The following is a 19,797-nucleotide window of genomic DNA, read 5'->3' on the forward strand; positions in this document are numbered from 1 at the left end:
AAAAATGAGTCTTATTGGTGAAAAATCTCACGGACACCGTAAGGTGATTGAAAGGTGAGAGAAATTAAAAAAGCGAGAGTCTTATTGGTGAAAACCCTCACGGGTACCATAAGGTGACGGTAATTTGAGAGATGAATAAATGAGAGAGGTTTGTTGGTGAAAACCCTTTAGGGCACCGCAAATCGACAAGGTCAGTGACTTAGCGAAGAGATTGGGTTATGGAGATCCCGGGGAATAAAGTATGACAAATGAAATGTGATTGGCTGAACGAGCTGGGCTGATTAATCCGAAATGCATGTCTTGATCATTGGTTCCATCTACCTCACTCAGATAAGTTTTTCTTCCTTTTCTCCCTCAAGCAGTCATCCTGCTTCAAGTTCTCTTTTTTATTTTTCCTTACCCTCGAAGTCATTGCATTTCATTTCTTTTGGGTTTATCTCTCTAAGGCTTTTCCAATGTCAACTTTGTTTAAGCAAGTAAGAAAGGATTTCAAAGCTTACTATCAACTTCCAAATTGCACAAAGAAAAGTACGGCCAAAGCATACCAGAAATAACATGATGCAAAAGTGAAAAATAAGGTGTTGATGAAAGTTCAAGCGGTCATGTGGTTTGTGAATTTTGTGAAAGATACAGAGGATCAAATTGGAAGGACAGAAATGTAAAACAGCGGGTTGGGTGTAGAGTATTCCGGTCATTCAGGGTCCTGTGGCTGAAATTCAATTAGAAAGGCAAACAATTCTTGGCCAGTTCAAGGCGGCCAATCAAAGCAAAGCACGGCAGCGAAAGGGCCACCTTCAGCAAGAATGCCGCAAACTAACTATCGCATCTTCAAATTGATAAGATTTTTCTTTGATTGAAATAGGGGCAGGAAATTTTGTTTGTTTTGGAGAAACCCTCCGTGAGGAAAGCAGGTGCCAGACAGGCTCAGCAGTAAATTCCAGTACCTTCCTGAATAACAGGATTTAGTAAAGTTTTGAGACACTCGCAAATGACAAGGTCTGACGAGAGGTCTACTTTTGGGAAGTATAATTTGGCATTTAAGTTTTTCACTTTTGAGATGAGGCTTGGTTTGAAATTTTCAAGATAAAGGAATTTAGTTTAGAATTTATTTTGATAACAAGAATCGGTTAACACTCACAAATGTTCCCAATATCAAACTAGGGCAGGAAAATTTCTGTTGTTTTGTTTATTTTATTGAAATCAGGCATCCACCTAGAGAACAAGGGAAGAAAAACACAAGTTTCAAGAATAAAAAGTAGCTCAGGTTCAGCAATCAGGTACCCACCTAGAAAACAAGGGAAGACAGTTCAAAAGAAAAGCAGTTTCAAGAAGAGGACAATTTGGGTTCAAGAAATTATGCACCCACCTGGAGAACAAGGGAAGACAGTTCAAAAGAATAGCAGTCTCCAGAGAAAGTAGTTCAGGTTCAGCAATCAGGCACCCACCTGGAGAATAGGGGAAGACGACACAAGTTCAAAGGAAGACGGTTCAAGTTCAGCAATCAGGCGCCCACCTGGAAAACAAGGGAAAATGGTTCAAGTTCCAAGGGAAAATAGTCTCAAGTAGTAAGAGAAGATGGTTCGAGTGTCTGCAATCAGGCGCCCACCTGGAAAAAAGGGAAAACAATTCAAGTTTCAGAGGAAAGGAATACAATTCAAATGTTGGTAATCAGGCACCCACCTAGAGAACAAAGGGAAAGCAGCAATGTTCAAAGGAAGACGGTTCAAGTTCAGCAATCAGGAGCCTACCTGGAGAACAAGGGAAAAGCAGTGCAAGTGTTAGAAATCAGGCACCCACCTGGAGAACAAGGAGAACCAGTTCAAGTTTCGAGGGAAAAACAGTGTAAGTATTGGAAATCAGGCACCCACTTGGAGAACAAGGGAAAGCAGGTCAAGTTTCGAGCAAAAGCAGTTCAAGTTTTGGCAATCAGGAACCTACCTGGAGAGCAAGGGAATACAGTTAAAGTTTTGGCAATCAGGCGCCCACCTGGAGATAAAGGAAATACAGTTCAAGTTTTGGCAATCAGGCACCCACATGGAGAACAAGGAAAGCAGTTCAAATTTCAAAGGAAGACAACACAGGTTTCAAGGGAAACAGGTCAAGTTTCGATAAAAAGTAGTTCAAGTTTTGGAAATCAGGTGCCCACCTAGAGAGCAAGTGAATACAGTTCAAGTTTTGGCAATCAGGCACCCACATGGGGAACAAGGAAGGCAGTTCAATGTTCAAGGAAAAATAGTTGAAGATCAGCAATCAGACGCCCACTTGGAGAACAAGGGAAGGCAGTTCAAGTTTCGAAGGAAGACAGTTCGAGTATTAGCAATCAGGCGCCTACCTGGAGAATAAGGGAATTCACTTCAGAATGCAATTCAAGTTAGCAACAAAGGAAGCTCACCTAGAGAGTACAAGTCAGCAGAGCAGCAGAAAATGTGATATCAAGTTTGAAGATATGCAGATAGGATTCTTGTAATTCATAGATCATAGTTTAGTCCAGTTTTTATTTTGCCTTTGGTGTAATAAGGAGTTTAGCAAGCAGTAGCAGCAACAGCAGCAGTGAAATCACAGCTTCCTGGTAGTCCCAGCTACCGAAACTTCCCAAACTACACTGACCTGATTCCTTTATCGCCAAGGATATGTAGGCAATCTCTAAAGCAGGGTGCGGTCAAATCTTTCAGAAATTCTTACCACGGAGTATTCAAACGAGCAAAAATCGCTCGTATCCGCTCACTTTATCTTTGCATGAAAACTCTTCGTATTTCCGAGCAAAGAGGGGTATCTGTGAGCACGTGATTTTTGTCCTATAGGAATTACTCCCATAAAATACAAGAAAAATAATTTTTTCCATTTTTCTACAATTTTATAGGATTTTGTGGGAATTTGTGCTAATTGTTTGCATTTCTGTGCATGTTTATTTTTGTTAAAAATTATAAAAATGCCGAAAATATCATGCATTATATTTAAGTTTCATTTTTACATTTTTTAAGGTTAATTAGTGAATTAGTTTCTTTATTAAAATTGAAAATCACAAAAAATGGGCTTACTTTTGCATTTTTAGCCTTTTAACTTTAGATTAGTAATTTTCTCGTTTAATCTAGGAGTAATTAATTTTTTGTAAGTATTATAGTAGATAATTATTTTAATTTTGCAAATTAATTTAGGTTTTTTAATTATTTATTAGTTAAAAAAGAAAAGAAAAACAATTGAAAAAGAGGAGAAAAAGAATTAGAAAAAGGCCGTTTTAATTAGAGCCCAAATCCCTTACCCGTTTCTAGCCACAACCCAATAGTTTAACCCGGTCCGGACCCGCCCTATCTCCAAACGACCCCGTTCTGGCAGTAACTCATCACAGCCGTTGGATTTTGATAATGCAATGGCTCGGAACTAAGCACTTAGTTAATACATATATGTCGGAACAGTCCCTCCCCCCCAACCCTAAGTCCATTCTTCACTTCCATCTCCCTCTAAATTCAAACCCTAGAGACCGCTGCCACCAAAATCCTACCGGATTTTGAATGGATCATACCAGCATGAGTCATTTGCTCTCAACGGGAGCAATTGATTCATGTGGGCCTGATTCATTGTTTCAAACCCTCATCAACCATATCTAGGTTCCAGCTAGCCCCCCCTCCAAGTCCTAATTGGTATAGGTAAAAGTTTGTTTCTTTTCTTAGCTACTTTTTTTTCTTTCTTTCCATTAGTTGATTTCTTGTTGCGTTTGATTTGATTCATAGTTGCATGATCTAGGGTTTTTAGTGCTTCAAAATTGTTTGTTAGTTTTTGTACTTAAACATTGTGTTAGCAGTATTTTAGGATTAGTTCATTAATTTTCTATCAATGTCATTAGATTTTTCAGTTTATCCGGATTTGTTTAGTTCATGCTTAGGCAAGTTTGTTTGGAAGCAAGCATGTTTAATCTTTCATTATAGTTTGGTTGCCCTGTTGAGGCAGTGTTAAATTTGATTCAAAAGTTCGAACCTCAATTCGTTAATAATGATATTGGTTTAAATTGTTCAAATGTTATGTTTTTCCTGATTCCATTTCAATGATAAACATATTTAGGATTAGGAAATTGGTGCCATTTGATTTCTGCTGCCTGTTGGTTCTTGTTTTGTGTTTTGTGCTTTAATTTGTAAATATTCAGAACTTTCAGGGGGTTAATTGAATAATTAAGAACTTAGAGGGTTAATGTAGGAGTTAGGAATAGAATTTTCAGATAAGGATTAGTATGCGAAGGTTCTAGAACCTGGGGCAACTATCCCCATTTGGTTAGCACCAAAATGATGAGCCAATGAAGGACATCCAGCTGTCCAGGTGGTTAAAGATGCCTTGTGAGGGAATAATTCTCATTCTGTTTTTATCATCACATGGCACCCCAAAAGGGATATATATATATACACCCTTCTTTCACTCAAAAATCAGTCACTGAGATCCTGAAAAAACACTCAAAGTTCTGCATCATTTTTGGTTGAAAATTGTTTGAAATTGCTTCTTGGTTTTCACTGTCAGTAAAAACTTAAATGTTTTAAGGGATTACTGAACTATCTGGGGTAAAGATAGTCTGAGGGAGCTGATTATTGTTGTGTCGATTTGCTGATTTGCTCATCCTTCGGCTATTGCTGAAATCCTCATTCTCTTTATTTTATTTTAACCTTCAGGTACTTCATGGACTGTGAATGGCACGTGAAGTATAAATGTGCAATCCGATGTGGAAATCTAATGAATATGAGTTTCCTGTTGAATCATATTCCCATGTTCCTTAATTTCATTCATTTTTCTGTAATAGTTTAGCTTTCTTATATGCATTCTACTTACTCTTTCATGTTACTGATGTTGTATCACATTGTTATGTCTTGGATTAAGATTTCAGTTTATTCTATTGGGTTGTGAGTTAGTTAAAAACATGTCATGGGCATAGAGAATGCTCAAAGCTTTCTGCAGTAGGGATCTAAGTCAGATGATGAACTTCTTTTTGGTTTCATTTAAATCTGTTCAAAGTCAATGTTGATTTTCAGATTTAGGGTTAGTCAGATTACAATCTCGTTGGCTTATTTCCTTCTATAGTCTGGTTTAAACATTTGTGTTCTTGAGGAGCTATAATTTGAGTAATAAGTTGTTAGTTTGACAAGTGCTAAACATTCCAATTGTGTAGGATTTCCACTACTATTTGTATTAGAAAGGTTAAAATTGAGGTTTGAATTTCATACAAATTGTTTATAATTCAGCTTGAGCTAAATTAAGATTTGAATGTTGCATAGCCATATCCCTATGTTACTAATTCAATTAAATTCAAAACAGTATTTCTTTTAGATGTGTGATATGGTTATTTGGGTGTTGTAGCATTTAGAGCTTGTACATCATATTGTTGCATGTTGATCATAGTCGAATGGGCTCAACCAGCTTTGTTAGGCCTCAGATGTTTCCTCCACTCTGTTTGACTCGATCTTGAGTCCCACGCCCCTCAGCATTTACTTTTCATCAGAATTAGCTTACTTTGGGCCTGGATTTTGGGGTCATTTGGAGACGGGCAGACGTTTGCTTAATCACATTCCTTGGGCTCGCCTTCGAGCCCAATTCCCTTTTTAAACCGTTTTTTGCGGATGAAAGCCCAAAACAGACTTGGCCCAAATACTTAAAGGCCTAGTACAAATACCATTTTCCTTTCAGCTAATAGTTGTGCAAGAGTGGCCTTAGATTACGTTGATTAGAGTAACTCTTTTAATTAGATTGAGGTGTGCCATTTAATTAAATCGCTTATGGCCCTCACCAATGTTATAATTAGATTGTTAAGAATAAATATTCGTAGAAAAGCCTTTAGGCGCGTTTAAAATACAATTGTGATTGTGTACACGTTCTCGTAGCATGATTACAATTCTAAAAATCAACTCGGAGTATGTGTTCGCGCAACTTCAAACAAACTTTCTTAATAATAAAATGGTTGCTAATAGGCCGCTAATTGAATTCAGTTTTAATAGTTTGAGGTGTGCCATCCATAATTTAATCATTCATGGCCCTCATATTAATTTTAAAACCTAGATATAAAATGACAAATATTTGTAGTTTGCTTTAGGCACGCTTAATATACTATCGTGGTTGTGGACACGTCCGCGTGACATGATTACGATTTCTAAAAATAAAACCGGGGTATGCGTTCGTGCAACTTTGGCCGAACTTTCTTAATAGTAATAAAGCGTTACTAATTGTGGACACGTTCGCGTGACATGATTTTTGACGCGCCAAACAAATGGGTACACGTGCGCGTGACCCGTTTCAAGATAATTTCTTAATTAAAAGAGGCAAATGCACATAGGTTCTAAAATCAGTAATCAAACAATTTGATTAAGCCAAGTAAGATCAAAGCGACCATGCTAAAACCACGGAATTCGGGAATGCCTAACACCTTCTCCCGGGTTAACAGAATTCCTTACCCGGATTTCGGGATTGAACATAGTCAAATCTTCCTCGATTCGGGATTTTAAACCGGTGACTTGGGACACCATAAATTATTCCAAGTGGCGACTCTGATTTTTTAAATAAATAAGTCCGTTTTGATTGTCCCTTAAATTGAAAAAAACTCCCTTATATCACCTTAGGGGGTGGTAAAAAGGAGTTGTAACAATACTAAATACAAATAGAATACAGTGAACACAACCAATGAAATATATTGATTACAACAGTAATAACATATATTAGAAATAACTAAAATAATGTTAATACAAATTCATTTGAATACACTGAATATAAAATAGCGATTACAGTAAATACAAATATTGAAACTAATGAATGCAACAGTAAAAAGAATTAAAACACACTAAATACTAAAGTTAAATACAACAGTTATATACAACCGAAAAATTATTCTAATTAAATGAGTTGATAATGAGACATGTAACAATTAATTTTGTTGAGTTATATTAGGAGTGTATCACGCTAATTGATATTATTTTTGTTATTAGACAGCTGGACATACCTATTTTTAAGGTTTTTGTTATTAGGCACTTTTTGCTGCTGTATTCATGAATACAGCATCACGAATTCATGTAAATACATGCGCGTACAGTTGGACTGCCCTGATTTTAGGGGATTTTTAGTGATGTATTCATGAATATAGCAGCGCGAATACATGTGAATACATGTGCGTGCAGCTGGACTACCCTGATTTTAGGTGCTTTTTGCTATTGTATTCATGAATACAGCAACGCGAATACACTACCGTAACAACTGAATAGTAGCTATAGGAAGTAATTATGTATATTGTAGCTATAGGAAATTAATAGCTACAAAACAATAGTGGTTTCTGAAAATTCCTCAATAAATATTCATTTTCCCTTATAGCATTTTCAATCACTACTCTTGTTACTTCAAAAATGTACAACGGTCCAGTAGCGAAAGCAGAATTTTTATTAAAGAGATTAAAAAAATGCAAAAAAGCTAAGAAACAACATCTAATATATGTACATGAAAAAATTTAATATACACGATACAATTTTGGGGCCAAGGAGGTTCGGCTGAACCCCCTTTCGCCACCTGACTTCGCCCCGGGACACGTAGGAACCCCCTTTCGCCCACCAAACTTCGCCCGCCCCGTGATACGTAGAATCAAACTTATAAGTTTAGAGATATGGTGGAAATTTATTAGACATAATATACTTTGCATTTTCGCACTATGTATAAACGAAAGTGTGGACACAACTTATCATAAAAAAGAAGTTTAGAGTGATATCCAGAATTTTGTTCAAATTTTATATTAAATCCTGACATGGCATGTCCGATAAAATTGGAACAATACTGAGAAAGAACTAATATTAAAGATTTTGTACTTAGCCAAGTGTTATTGGGAAAAATTCAAAAATAGTCAAATTTATAAGTGGACATTTAAAAATAGCTATAATTTTAAAAGTAATCGAAATTTAGCCACTTTTCATGTAAAGATAAATCTGAACGAAAACACTGTTCAAAATCCGGAAAAATACTCCAGTATAATATATTGGAACTCCAGTATATTATACTGGAGTTGCAGTATATTATACTGGAACTCTAGTATATTATACTAGAGTTTCCAGTATATTATACTAGAGTTTCAGTGTAATATGTCGGTCCAGCATAATATACTGGAGATTGAAGCACCGATGCTCCAATATCCAGTATATTATACTGGAACTTTCCACGTGTTGGAGTTCCAACATAATATGCTGGAAGTTCATACATAGGTGCACCGATCTCAATATATTATGCTGGACCTTCCGTGTTGCAGAATATAATGGCTATTTTTTAATGTTTTGCAAATGCTGTTATTTTGAATGATCAATCCGAAAAATGGCTAGCCCGTGCTATTTTTACAGTGTTATTCGTTCTTAGACTAAAATATGAGCCCAAATAATTGGCATTCATGTGCCAACTTTGTTTTAGCGGTTGCTTTTTCGGTTTTGGTACTTTACCACTTTGACCAACTTTGTTTATTTTTTAAATCTTTAGTTTACATTTTGTTGTATATATTGTTTTATTATGTCATTATGGTCAAGAAAATCCAACCAACAACATAGATTTGATGTTTTATGCATGTGGCTTAACTATGATGTTTATATTGGCCTATTAGAGATGATATTACTAGATTCTAATTGTTGAACTTTGTTTGATTCCTAAAGGGTCGTTTGGTCGGGAACAAGTTATCACTAGATTAGTTATTTCAGGATTAATTACTCCGGAATTGTTATCACATCCTCCCATAGGAATAAAAATAATACCATGATTTTATCCCAATCAAACGTGAATAAACTCATATCAAATTTAATCTCGAGATCAATTATCCCTTATCCCTCGTACCAAACGAGCCATAAGGAAGTATCACAGTTCTTGCTGTCATGTATACAAATAAATAAATGCCAAGGGGTGCAGGGTAATGATTATACTTATAAAGTTAAATATCAAGTAAAATTAACACAAATTTTGAAATGAATCAACAAGAGGTAGAATTATTGTTGAAACAGAGGTTGTACATTGGTGGTCCTATTCAGAATATTATGGTGTTCATTAATTGCACAAAATAACAACAATATCAATACATTTCAAAAGAGAGCATGCATTTATTTTACTTTTTATCTCCACTAGAGCAGAATCATCTAAAACCATCACCCGTCTACTGTCTAGGTTGCTCCTAGCAATTAGCAATTACCAATTAGCAATTTAGTACAAATGCCCAAGGAGACGAGGAACTATAGCGAGAACTTAATGCATCGTACTGCCCTTTTACAACAACAAAGAACCCAGTGTAATCCCATATGGTGGGGTGTGAGGGGGAGTGTACGCACACCTGACCCTACCTTGTGAAGGTAGAGAGGTTGTTTCCGGAAATTGGCCTTTTACACATGGACTAAAAAATGAAGTGCTGCAACTTGCAGATCGCGGTAGGCACCTTGTGATTTACAGTGTGAGTGTGAAATTGGTGAAAACAAAATAATGGTGTCAGTATTTTGCAACTCCAGCATTCTGAGCCTTCCCTAAAACCGACTCGATGCTGCCATGAAAAAGACCTAAACTTTTCGCCAATGCAAAGCCGCTGTACATGCCATCAACTGCTGCACTTACTATCCCACCAGCATAACCCGCTCCTTCTCCGATAGGGTAAAGTCCTCTTAGGGATGTGCACTCGTAAGTATCAGCGCTTCGAGAAATCTGGACAGGTGAACTAGTTCTTGTCTGTAATGAGGACGAAACTATGTTACAATTTTGGTTCCAGAACCAAGAAAATGTGGATGTTATTAACTCGAATACTTAGTCCAAAAATCCGTATGTAAAACTGAATTCGATGCTTTATGATTTCACGAAGAAAGGCGTGCATTACCTCTACTCCATGAAGAAGAGCATTACTGGAAATAAATCCCGGCAACTGTAGTTCCAGGATCAACAGATGTGGTGTTAATTTTCAGAGACGGACATTATATATACGAGATATCAATTGCTCAAGACAGGAAAAACTTACCTCTTTGTCAAACTTTAAAAGTGAATGTTGCAGAGAACTGGTTATGTGACTAGGGAATAATTCGTGGAGATTTGCTGCTCTTACTCCTAATCTATAACTGGAAGACGGCAATGATGTCACTGTAAAACAAATTTTAAGCCACATAAGTATCTTATTCCAAATATCTAACCCCAATTGTGCCGAATCCAACAAAGAGGTATACCTGACAATTTGCTGTCAAGAAAATCGGTCACCGTTTGAACAGGTACCACGAAATTGCCTCCACCCATTGCAGCCGCTTTGCGTTCAAACATTCTCTGCAATTATACAACCGAAATCAAAATACATGAGTAGCATTTTAAATGGCAAAAGCAAAAGGTAACTCCGTTAGACTAGTGGCTTAGGGGTAATAAAACAGTTACTTTGCAAGGAAAGAATATAGAAAACCAATGTCCAACCAAAGGTGACAATCCACCGATTGAACTAAGTTCTCAAAGACGAAAACTTTTGTTTATGGCGTACTTCTTTTATCAAATAATGTTATGGTTTCTATTTTCTGATATATCAAGATAATGCCTGTTTTTCCAGACAAAAAAAAAAGTTGATTTCATTTCTTTTTCAACATAACAGATACACTGGAACCTGCTTTCGAACTCACTTTCATATGCAATACAAAAACCTTCCATTCTCATCCCAACAAGTGCATGCTGAAGAAATCAAAGCAAACGAGGTAATTATGCAATCAGCTCAATAGCTTCTCCTTCGAGACACAGATATTCTTTTACTAATTATTACTACCAAACATGTCAGTAATATCTGCTTCATATTATATCACAGAATTCAATGTGAACATTCAGGAACCCAAGATAGTTCCCGCATAACAGGTTTATGTCTAAGCGACTAGTATGGACACTTAAGAAGTACCTGAAATTCAACACCAGCGAGAGGTCCATTCAAGTCCAAAGCAGAAAAATCCTTTGATGAGACTGTAACAACAAGTGCAGCATTTGCCCATTTAGACGACCGACGAGAAAAGGACATGCCATTTATACAGAGCTCTGATGGATCTGTACTAGTTAGAACTACCTGCCAAAATCTTGTCCAGTAAATTATATCGAAATGGACATTGAAGTCAATTGAAAAATGCATTTCTTTCAGATATCACTAACTTAATCTACGTGTGTAAACGTTTCTAGCTGTTGTCATCAGTCATCTACAATGACTATTACGCGCAAAATGAACAAAAAGTTGCGAACCATGGATATGGTGCATGAAAGGGAATTCAATATAATTGCTAATCAGAAAGTTGGAAAAGCATAAACAAATGTCAGATCAATCATAATATTTCATTCAGCGATTATGAACAAGAGCAGTTGTTTGTACCTGGCCACCAGGACACATGCAAAAGGAGTAACAACTGCGATTTATTGGTCCAGAATTTGAAGGCAAGGCAATATCTTCTGCATTCACATATTCAACGACCTTGTAATCAGCGACAGGCACTTTCCCACGTCCACTTAAAACTTCGTTGGCTAATCCAGAATACTGAACATTTTTGGACCAAAAGCAAATTATTTTCATGATAAATTTGCGAAGATATACTTCACCTAAGAGGGGAAAATACAACAAATGTACTTGCTCACAGACAATGAATAAGCATTGTAAGTTGAAGAACAACAAAGAAATACTAGAGGGAAATATTAAATTTAAACTTTATTTTCAACTAAGACGGTCAACACACATATGTTGATTTCATCTAAAAGAGGAACTTCAAGGTCGCAAGTACACCATGGCAAACTCTTGAATTACCGTTAGTATGTATAATAGAAAATAAGCTATTACCCACTGGATCACTACTGTAGCATCATTTAAGAAAGAGGAGTTTCTTTACTCGACATTGATACAAGGGACAGTCAAAGCCAAACATTTCTAGTGTTGTTAAAGAAAATCTGATAAATCAACATCTCCTCATCATGATACGGCAGGAAAAGCTAAAAATACACTGTATAACTAGTAAATCAACGACTTGATTGTATTTACTATTTAGTGACAAACCTGTATGCTGTTAATTAATTCTTGAGGATGCTCAACCCGCAGACCAACCTGTAATTATACAAGTTATTAGGAGAATGCAAGTATCTTTGACAATGATGGGATACCAACAAGGTTATAGCAAAAATCAATACCACGAGTGCCAATACTAATGAACCAAAAATAAGAAAAAGTCATCAAGGAGAGAAAAGAACAGACAACTTGCACCCAACACAGAGACAGGATTACATCCCTAGCAGCAGCACTCTACTGTTTACAAGAAAATAAAGCAGTCTGCGAAATTTTGATTTCTTAGTGGATTTTCAACCTATTGTAAGACTCAAAAATAAAGGAAAAGTGAGGGTTTAGATATCAAGTTATAGATGTATACATATCAGACATGTCCTTCTGCTAACCGCATTTTAGAATAAACTCCATTATTAGTGAAGTCAATCCATTTGGACTGACCAAGTAACACAGACTTCTGTTATTCAATCTCTAAGGACTAAATTTATGCCATATGGGAGTTCATTCGGTGTGCACATTCAAATCTTAGTGCAGGAGGCCCTAATATGATCAAATATTTATATAAAATGCTACTGATTTATTCAACTTTTAAGGACTAAATTTATATAAATCAAATCGGACCAAGATGTTGATGTATTTGAATGAAGTTTAATGTTAATACCCACATCTGGATAATATCCCACCTTCCTACCACAAATAAAAAATTTTTTTTTTCCTTTTGCTGTAACTAAAAATGTAAGAAATTAACCGTGCCATGGTAAGCCCACCAGAGCACCACTTAGTAAATGCTCCCCCCTCCCTATTCTTTTGTCTTTGGCCGGAAAAGAGGTTTAATGACTTGTAATTAGATAAGACCTACTATGTTGCGCAGACTCTCCAAAATGCCGCCACACCCATGTCGGATCCTCCAAAAATACACTATTTTTGGAGGATCCGACACGCACCCGTTGGCATTTTTGGAGAGTCCGAGCATCATAAAACACACAACAGCAACCCAAGCCGTAAAGCTATAAAGCATATGTACATGTAGATCCAAACACTTCTATTAATGGAAGGAAAAAGAAGATATAAACACGCATAAATAATTCACATGGACAGCAGCTTACAGCAAAATCTTTTTCGACCAGGTTGACCCCATGTGAAAGAAGCATCTGATATGTATCACGTGCAGAGTGTCCAACTGCAAGAACCACTGCATCATAACTCAAATTCTGGCTCGTGGAGTGTGAGCTGTTATCGCTTGAATCAGAAACTTTGACTCCCAACACATGTTCATCTTTGACAAGTAAATCATCTACCCTTGTTCCAAACATGATGTTGACCTGACCATACAAGCAAGAAAACAAAATTTCTTAAGACCCTCCATACAATAATTTTCCTTTTCTTTTTTGAAATTGTTTTCCAAAACTTGTTTGGTTATACATTGGACTAAATTTTTTAATTTTTATTTTAGGATGAGTTTCCAAGCTTCAAAACTTTGCTTGGTTGCTTCCTGTTTAGTGTTTCTTAAGCCGAGGGTCTATAAGGAAACAACCTTTCTATCTTCACAAGGTAAGGGTAAGGCCTGCGTACGCACTACCCTCCCCAGACCCCACTTGTGGGATTACACTGGATTTGTTGTTGTTGTTGTTGTTGTTTCCAAGTTTCAAAAAGTGGGTTTTACCACTTTTTCTGTAAAATTTCATTTCCCTTCACAAAAATGTAATATTTTTTCAAGTAAAATGCATGTTCAAATACAATTTTAAATTCCAAATATATTTTTTCAACTTAACTCCAAAAACTGCATTTTTTGAAAATCACATTTTTTGTGTCCAAAAGCATAAAAAAGTCTCATATTTCTTTTCTAGGATAAGTTACAATTACTTACACCCAACTCTTCCAGGTACCGCCGGAAGTTTTGAAGCAGTGGTACCAATTTATCAGTTCCTAGATGAGGTTTTCCATCAACCAAAATTTTCTTCGGAGCTCCAAAGTGGACCAACGTTTCCAAAACCTAAAATACAAGACAAGGGTAAAATGACAAGGATAACTGACCCAACGAACGCGTATGAAAGAATGCATAGGTAAAAATCAGAGTGTAACTTTCCAGGATTAAGCAACTTACTGCTAAAACACTACCGCTGTTTCTTCCAATTCTAGTAACTAGCTTACCATCGCTCCAAGTACCTGCACCACCCTGTAACACATAAGTCCTTCGTAAATAAGTAGCTAAAGAGACCCAATGACTGTAACATCATATGAGCGATTTGACCCCATAAACCAGAAATCGAAAACCAGTAAGATGATGAAACGGCATACAGATCTAAATCACTGAAAACAGTTACTTAATTCTAGCACTAAAACATCTCTTTCCAAATCTTGCAGTGCAAGTAGCGAGTTGATTCTCCCTTTTAAGATTTAATACTTATCTATTTGAGTATTCCAGTAAACGAATAAACAAATTTGAAAGTAATTTTTTTTATATATGGCCGGTAAAATGCCATGCAGATAGTTGAACAAAATGTACAGAGGTAGATTGCAGAAATTAATCTCAAGAAGCTGGAAAAACCTTTGAAGGAAATAAGTGAATCGGGATATAACCTCCCCAAAGCAAAAGTTGCTCTCCTCCTGCAATATCCGTCGAACAATCAGAGCACCAATATCACGGCCCCTTTTCTCAACGGCTTGTCCCCTTTCCATCACTGTAACATCTGCTCCAAATTCAGCAAGCACAAGTGAAGCAAACAACCCCGCAGGCCCACTACCAACAACGGCAACTTTTGGTTTTCTATAATTTGGATATGTATGTGATCCGTTACAGAGATTCATATCTCCGCTTTCTGAAGTACTTGCATTCTCATCCAACTTTCGGCAATCGTGTACTATGCTCATTATATCCCCGGAAGTTCTGTCATGAGGCAAATGTTCAATTAGGCCAACCTTGGGTTCCAATTCAGAGATGAATTCCCAAGTACGGGGCTCTAAATCTATTAGTTTTTGGACATCCATATCCACTGAATACACAAACTTTGGTTCCTTTTGCAACTGCAATAAGGTTAACGAAGCAGTCAAATACATACATGATACACCCATGGTGTTCAACTGTAGCTATTACAAATTAAAGTTGAATGGCAACATTATAGCCCCTAAACTATCTTCAAGAACACATACCATAGTAAGCTCAATTGCAAATTAAGTATCAAATCGGTAGGATAAAGTATTCAGAAATCAAAGTAGATACATGCATGTTTCTCAATACAAGTAGCTTTAGGTTTGGATATGTTTTCTTTTCCCAATCACAAGCCTGAACTGCTATAAATAAATGAACGGATAGATGGTTGGACATTTGGATAACTTTTTTTCTGGTCAATGTGATCATGAATTCTTCGAATTTTCAACCGCACGAAATCACATTCCTGGTTATGAACATTTTTACAAGGAACAGGATGACCCTAATACTTTTGGCTCTTAAATATTCATAGTCTAGATATGTCACTTAAGTATGGTCTTCGTCTTAAACTTTAGAACGAATGTAAAGGTAATAAGTTATCCCAAAGCACCAAATGGTGGTTATATTGGAACTTAAGATGGTTGAACATCTAATATTAGAAAATTGTCGTGCAGATTACTTGATACAGAAGGAAAAAACAAGCTACACAACCCTGACAAGGAGGGAATGTTTCAAAAGAATTGCTAGGGAAACAAACCTTCCGAGCATCAAAAGATTTTCTAACAACTTTAAATGCCTCCTGTGGCAACATTGAAGCAACCTACAAAACAGAAAAGAAGAGCACATTTTCAAATAAAATGCAAAGGAGAACATACCGAAAATACCTAAGCTTGCATATAAAAAATGCATATTACTCTGTCCAGCTCAAATTAATAGTGTTCCTTCTCCTTTTGAATTGCGCAACATTGTATTTGTAGTTGTGCCCCATGGCTTTTGAACTAGACTCATCTCTATTTTTGGCTTACACAGATTTTGCAAGTAGAAAGGCAATGATATTGAACGTCGGCAGAATCATCATGGATCAAGTATGCTCTTCTAAATAACTAATTCATATTATGTACATTGTGAACATCATGATGCTAAATGATCCTATAACTCATATAACGGAGTTTTGTATCAGACTGGTGAATGTTTACAATCTATGAATATTAAATCAGGGGCAGAGCTAGTGTACTGTGCACGGGTTCGACAGAACCAGTTAGCTTTGGCTCAAACTTTGTATTTAGTTTTTAAAAATCCACTTAATATGTATAAAAATTTATCACATAACCCACTAAGCCGCCTTTTCTATAATCAAGAACCCATAAACTTAAAACCCTAGCTCCACCTCTAAATTTAAAATCTCTTACAATGTTCACTTTCTATAAGGTGGCCTATTATTTACACTTCCAATAAACTTGTAATACTAAAATTATACTCTGGAAAAGTCCCCATTCTTTATAAAGCAAACATTATTTTCACTTATGATCCCACTTTTTCAAGCAAAATAGTTGATCTTATGTGTATCCTATTTAACTAAGTACGGAGTTTAAGAAAGAAATGAAACTTTTGAAACTTGTATCTAAAATAAGCTATAATTATTTGTGTGGCTATAATATCAGCATTCTAAAGTTAAATTGTTACTAAATATAGAAATGTGTTTTTTAGGACCGACTAAAAAGGAAATAATGTCACATAAATTGCAACGGATGGAGTACTATTTTAAGTTGAGACTAATCGAACAGAAGCTCAAAAACCAATTCTTGCTCTGCAATTTTTACTACTTTCCCTTACCACAACACTCAAAAACATACTAAACAGATTGGTCAAATGAACACAAATTAAAAACCCAATTTTCATTTTGTAATTTCTACTGCTTTCCCTTAACACAACACTCAAAAATATAAATATAAAGTTAATATTTCTTTTTACCGGAAATTCAAGAACTTTAGCAATTTCTTGTAGCAAAGCATCAGAAAGATCCAAGAAATCTTTTCCAGGGTCTTTATGAACTGAAACATTGAGCTTAGATAGCCTCCAAATCCCTTCAAATTTGTTTTTAACATCAACTTGAGCTTCTTCTTGTTGCTGTTTCAGCTTCTTTTTCTCTGATGGGTACCTCAATTTTCCTCTTCTTTTTATCCTCTTTGAACATTTAATGCAAAAGGGGTTTGAGTAAAGTGGAAAAGATTTAATTTTTGGGAATGTGAATTTGGGATTTGAGTTCAAGAATGAGAAATGAGAAGAAGGGAGTGAGATTTTGAAAGAAGCCATGGAAATGGTTGAAGAGTTTGAGGAGATAAGATGAGTTGGTACTTGGTTGTGTGGGCAGAGGGGGTTTTAGCAGGGGTTTTGGTTTTTTTTTTTTTTTTTAAAATATGGATTATTTAAAAGAAATTTTCTATCAGTGGGAGAATTATAGATAGGGAAATAAATTGGATTTAAGTTATAGTATAAACTATATTCCTCAATTTTAATTTATATGATTTAGTTTGACTCGATACCAAGTTTAAAATAAAAGAACTTTTAAAATACGTGTTGTTAGAAGCTTAGGGTTACAGCTACGTGAGGCTATGTGTAATTATAAAAAAAAATTATTGAGCGTAAAATGGTAAATGAAGAGTTGTTGAATTATTTTCAATTATAGAAATATGTTATTTTTTTGGAACCAACTAATAAGGAAAGTTGTCATTTAAATTGAAACAGAGGGAGTAATAGATCTTTTACCCCAATATAATTTAATAGCTTATTTATTACTTATTTAAAACTATCAATTAATACTAAAAAGGCAGTCTCGTGCAAGGTCGGGAGAAGGCCCACATCTCAAGGAATATTGATATAGACATTCTATTACTTCTACAACTGGAACCTATGAAATTAGTTGTAATTGTTTAAATAACCTAATTCTATAATTTTCCATAGAACTTCAACTCACAAAAATTTGGAGAGAAAAAAAAAAACATAGGTGCAAATCAAGTTTACAAAATGGAAGAAATCACTTGTTTATCTTTCACTTTTGAGTTCATCACATTATACACTTTGGGTGTATCATTTTCTGATTCACACTCTATGCTTTTATGATTACTAACTAATATCTGCATCATTTTTTGAGATACACTTTGTCCTATGATTACTTATTTGCCCCTTAATGTTGTATATACAATTTTTAAATTATTTTTACCGTATCCTTTACAATATTATAAAATATTTTATCTGTTGTCTCTCCATAGTATCTTCAACTAGTTTTTCATCCAAAAAAGCACATCTAATTAAAATGGACTTAATGAATTTCTCATGAGGGGTAACCATTTTTTTTCTTATTACAGTTTTTCTCTAGTTTTGAATATTCTCATCTTCTCTTGATAGACTTGTGTGAGTTAACCTAATTTAGAAATGGTCATTGGATTGGGGTCGTTTGATATGAGGTATAAGAAGGTATAAGGATGGTATAAAAATTTAATACCACCTTAATATTCTGTTTGGTTAGCAAATCAGGTATAAGTTATCCCGGTGTTAATTTAAAGGTGGGGTAATTAGCACCGGTATAACTTATACCTTCTTCTTAGAAATTATGCAATTGTCATTCTTAATACAACATACCAAACAATGAATAAACAACAATTCCAGCATAACTAATCCCAGCATGACTTATCCCAATATAACCTATACCGACATAAATCTTATTCCAACCAAACGACCCCTTGAAGTCTAAAGTTTGCATATCCGCACTCGGTGTTTACTCTAAATCATTATAATCAAAAAAATTTAGTTACAACTAAGGAGAAATGTGTATTAATTTCTATGGTTAGATGTAAGAGTATATGTGTAGATAAGTGTCATTCTAACAGCCTAGTCCGCTAGTGATATTTTTCGCTCTGGGCCTAGGTCCTCGCGGGTTTAAAATGTGTCACTGGATCTAAGGCTTGTTAACTTATGTTTTGTTGATGTGGAACTCTGTCTAAAGTCTGAGGTATTACAGTCAATATGTTACTTCGGTTCAATAGCGGAGCTAAGTGGAGGGAAGGGCATCCAATTTAATCTCCTTCATCGAAATTTTATATTGTACAAATAGCACAACGATTCATTTATTATATGTAAGTTGTTGAATTCCTTTGATACATGGAAAAAGTCTAGCAAAGTGGCAAATGAATTCATGAATTGCTTTAGATTACAAGATCAAATATCGTATGTGACATTTTTTTATTCTTTTAAATCCTCTTGTATAAATCCTGACTCTGTAACTGCTTAATGTTGATATAAATACCAAGTGTAATTTTTTATCATTTGAATATGACATACTAAACACCATAGCCAAGCAAAAATAGCTATCGAGAGCTTAACAGCTTCAGGTATTAAGAACATTCGTAGTAACTAATTTTGAATCATCGTAAAGAAAAAGCTAATTACCTTCTAGTTTTTTTATAAATCCAAACCCCATATTAGTTGTTTTAACATGTATATCGGCACCTATTTAATCAAGCCTTTCAAGTGACGTTTTCACCATGTGACCGGGAGGTCAGGGGTTCAAGCCTTGGAAACAGCCTCTTGCAAAAATACAAAATAAGGTTGCGTACAATAGACCCTTGTGGTCCGATACTTCCCCGGCTCCGCGCATAGCGGGAGCTCAGTGTACCGGACTGCCCTTTTTCAAGTGACGTTTCAGGCCCCTTGGATTCAGGATTAAGCATTAAAACATGCAGTCAGCTGCCAAAACAGTACGGGGGATTTGAAGTTGGTATTCCCAGCAGAATTACTAAGTCGTAACTTTGCAGTAAACAAAGTGTCATAGGATAGTGGAATAGAATTAACGCGGCACTGA

The 19,797-nt window shown here is 35.7% G+C and overlaps 1 protein-coding gene across 1 annotated transcript; it reads right to left on the reverse strand.

Annotated features, from left to right (window-relative positions):
• Window positions 1-8,993: 8,993 nt before the first annotated feature.
• LOC107763540 (uncharacterized) lies at window positions 8,994-17,322 on the reverse strand. Its single transcript, XM_016582026.2, has 13 exons — window positions 16,911-17,322; window positions 15,697-15,759; window positions 14,591-15,034; window positions 14,115-14,186; window positions 13,878-14,003; window positions 13,117-13,332; window positions 12,008-12,055; window positions 11,336-11,497; window positions 10,877-11,038; window positions 10,176-10,269; window positions 9,974-10,092; window positions 9,836-9,880; window positions 8,994-9,690 (listed from the first exon to the last, which is right to left on the reverse strand). The coding sequence occupies exons 1-13, from the start codon at window positions 17,250-17,252 to the stop codon at window positions 9,457-9,459; spliced, it is 2,127 nt and encodes a 708-aa protein (XP_016437512.1). The 5' UTR covers window positions 17,253-17,322; the 3' UTR covers window positions 8,994-9,456.
• Window positions 17,323-19,797: the final 2,475 nt, after the last annotated feature.

The sequence above is a fragment of the Nicotiana tabacum genome, chromosome 9 (assembly GCF_000715075.1).
Source record: "Nicotiana tabacum cultivar K326 chromosome 9, ASM71507v2, whole genome shotgun sequence".
Lineage (NCBI taxonomy): Eukaryota > Viridiplantae > Streptophyta > Magnoliopsida > Solanales > Solanaceae > Nicotiana > Nicotiana tabacum.

What these genes read in the sequence shown, in the direction of transcription:
- LOC107763540 (XM_016582026.2), bottom strand. Translation starts at nt 17,252, where the DNA reads ATGGCTTCTTTCAAAATCTCACTCCCTTCTTCTCATTTCTCATTCTTG. An exon ending in AATTAATTAACAGCATACAG is followed by an intron (nt 11,498 to 12,007) that starts GTTTGTCACTAA and finishes AAAAATGTTCAG; the next exon opens with TATTCTGGATTAGCCAACGA. An exon ending in TCTTGACAGCAAATTGTCAG is followed by an intron (nt 10,093 to 10,175) that starts GTATACCTCTTT and finishes TTTGTTTTACAG; the next exon opens with TGACATCATTGCCGTCTTCC.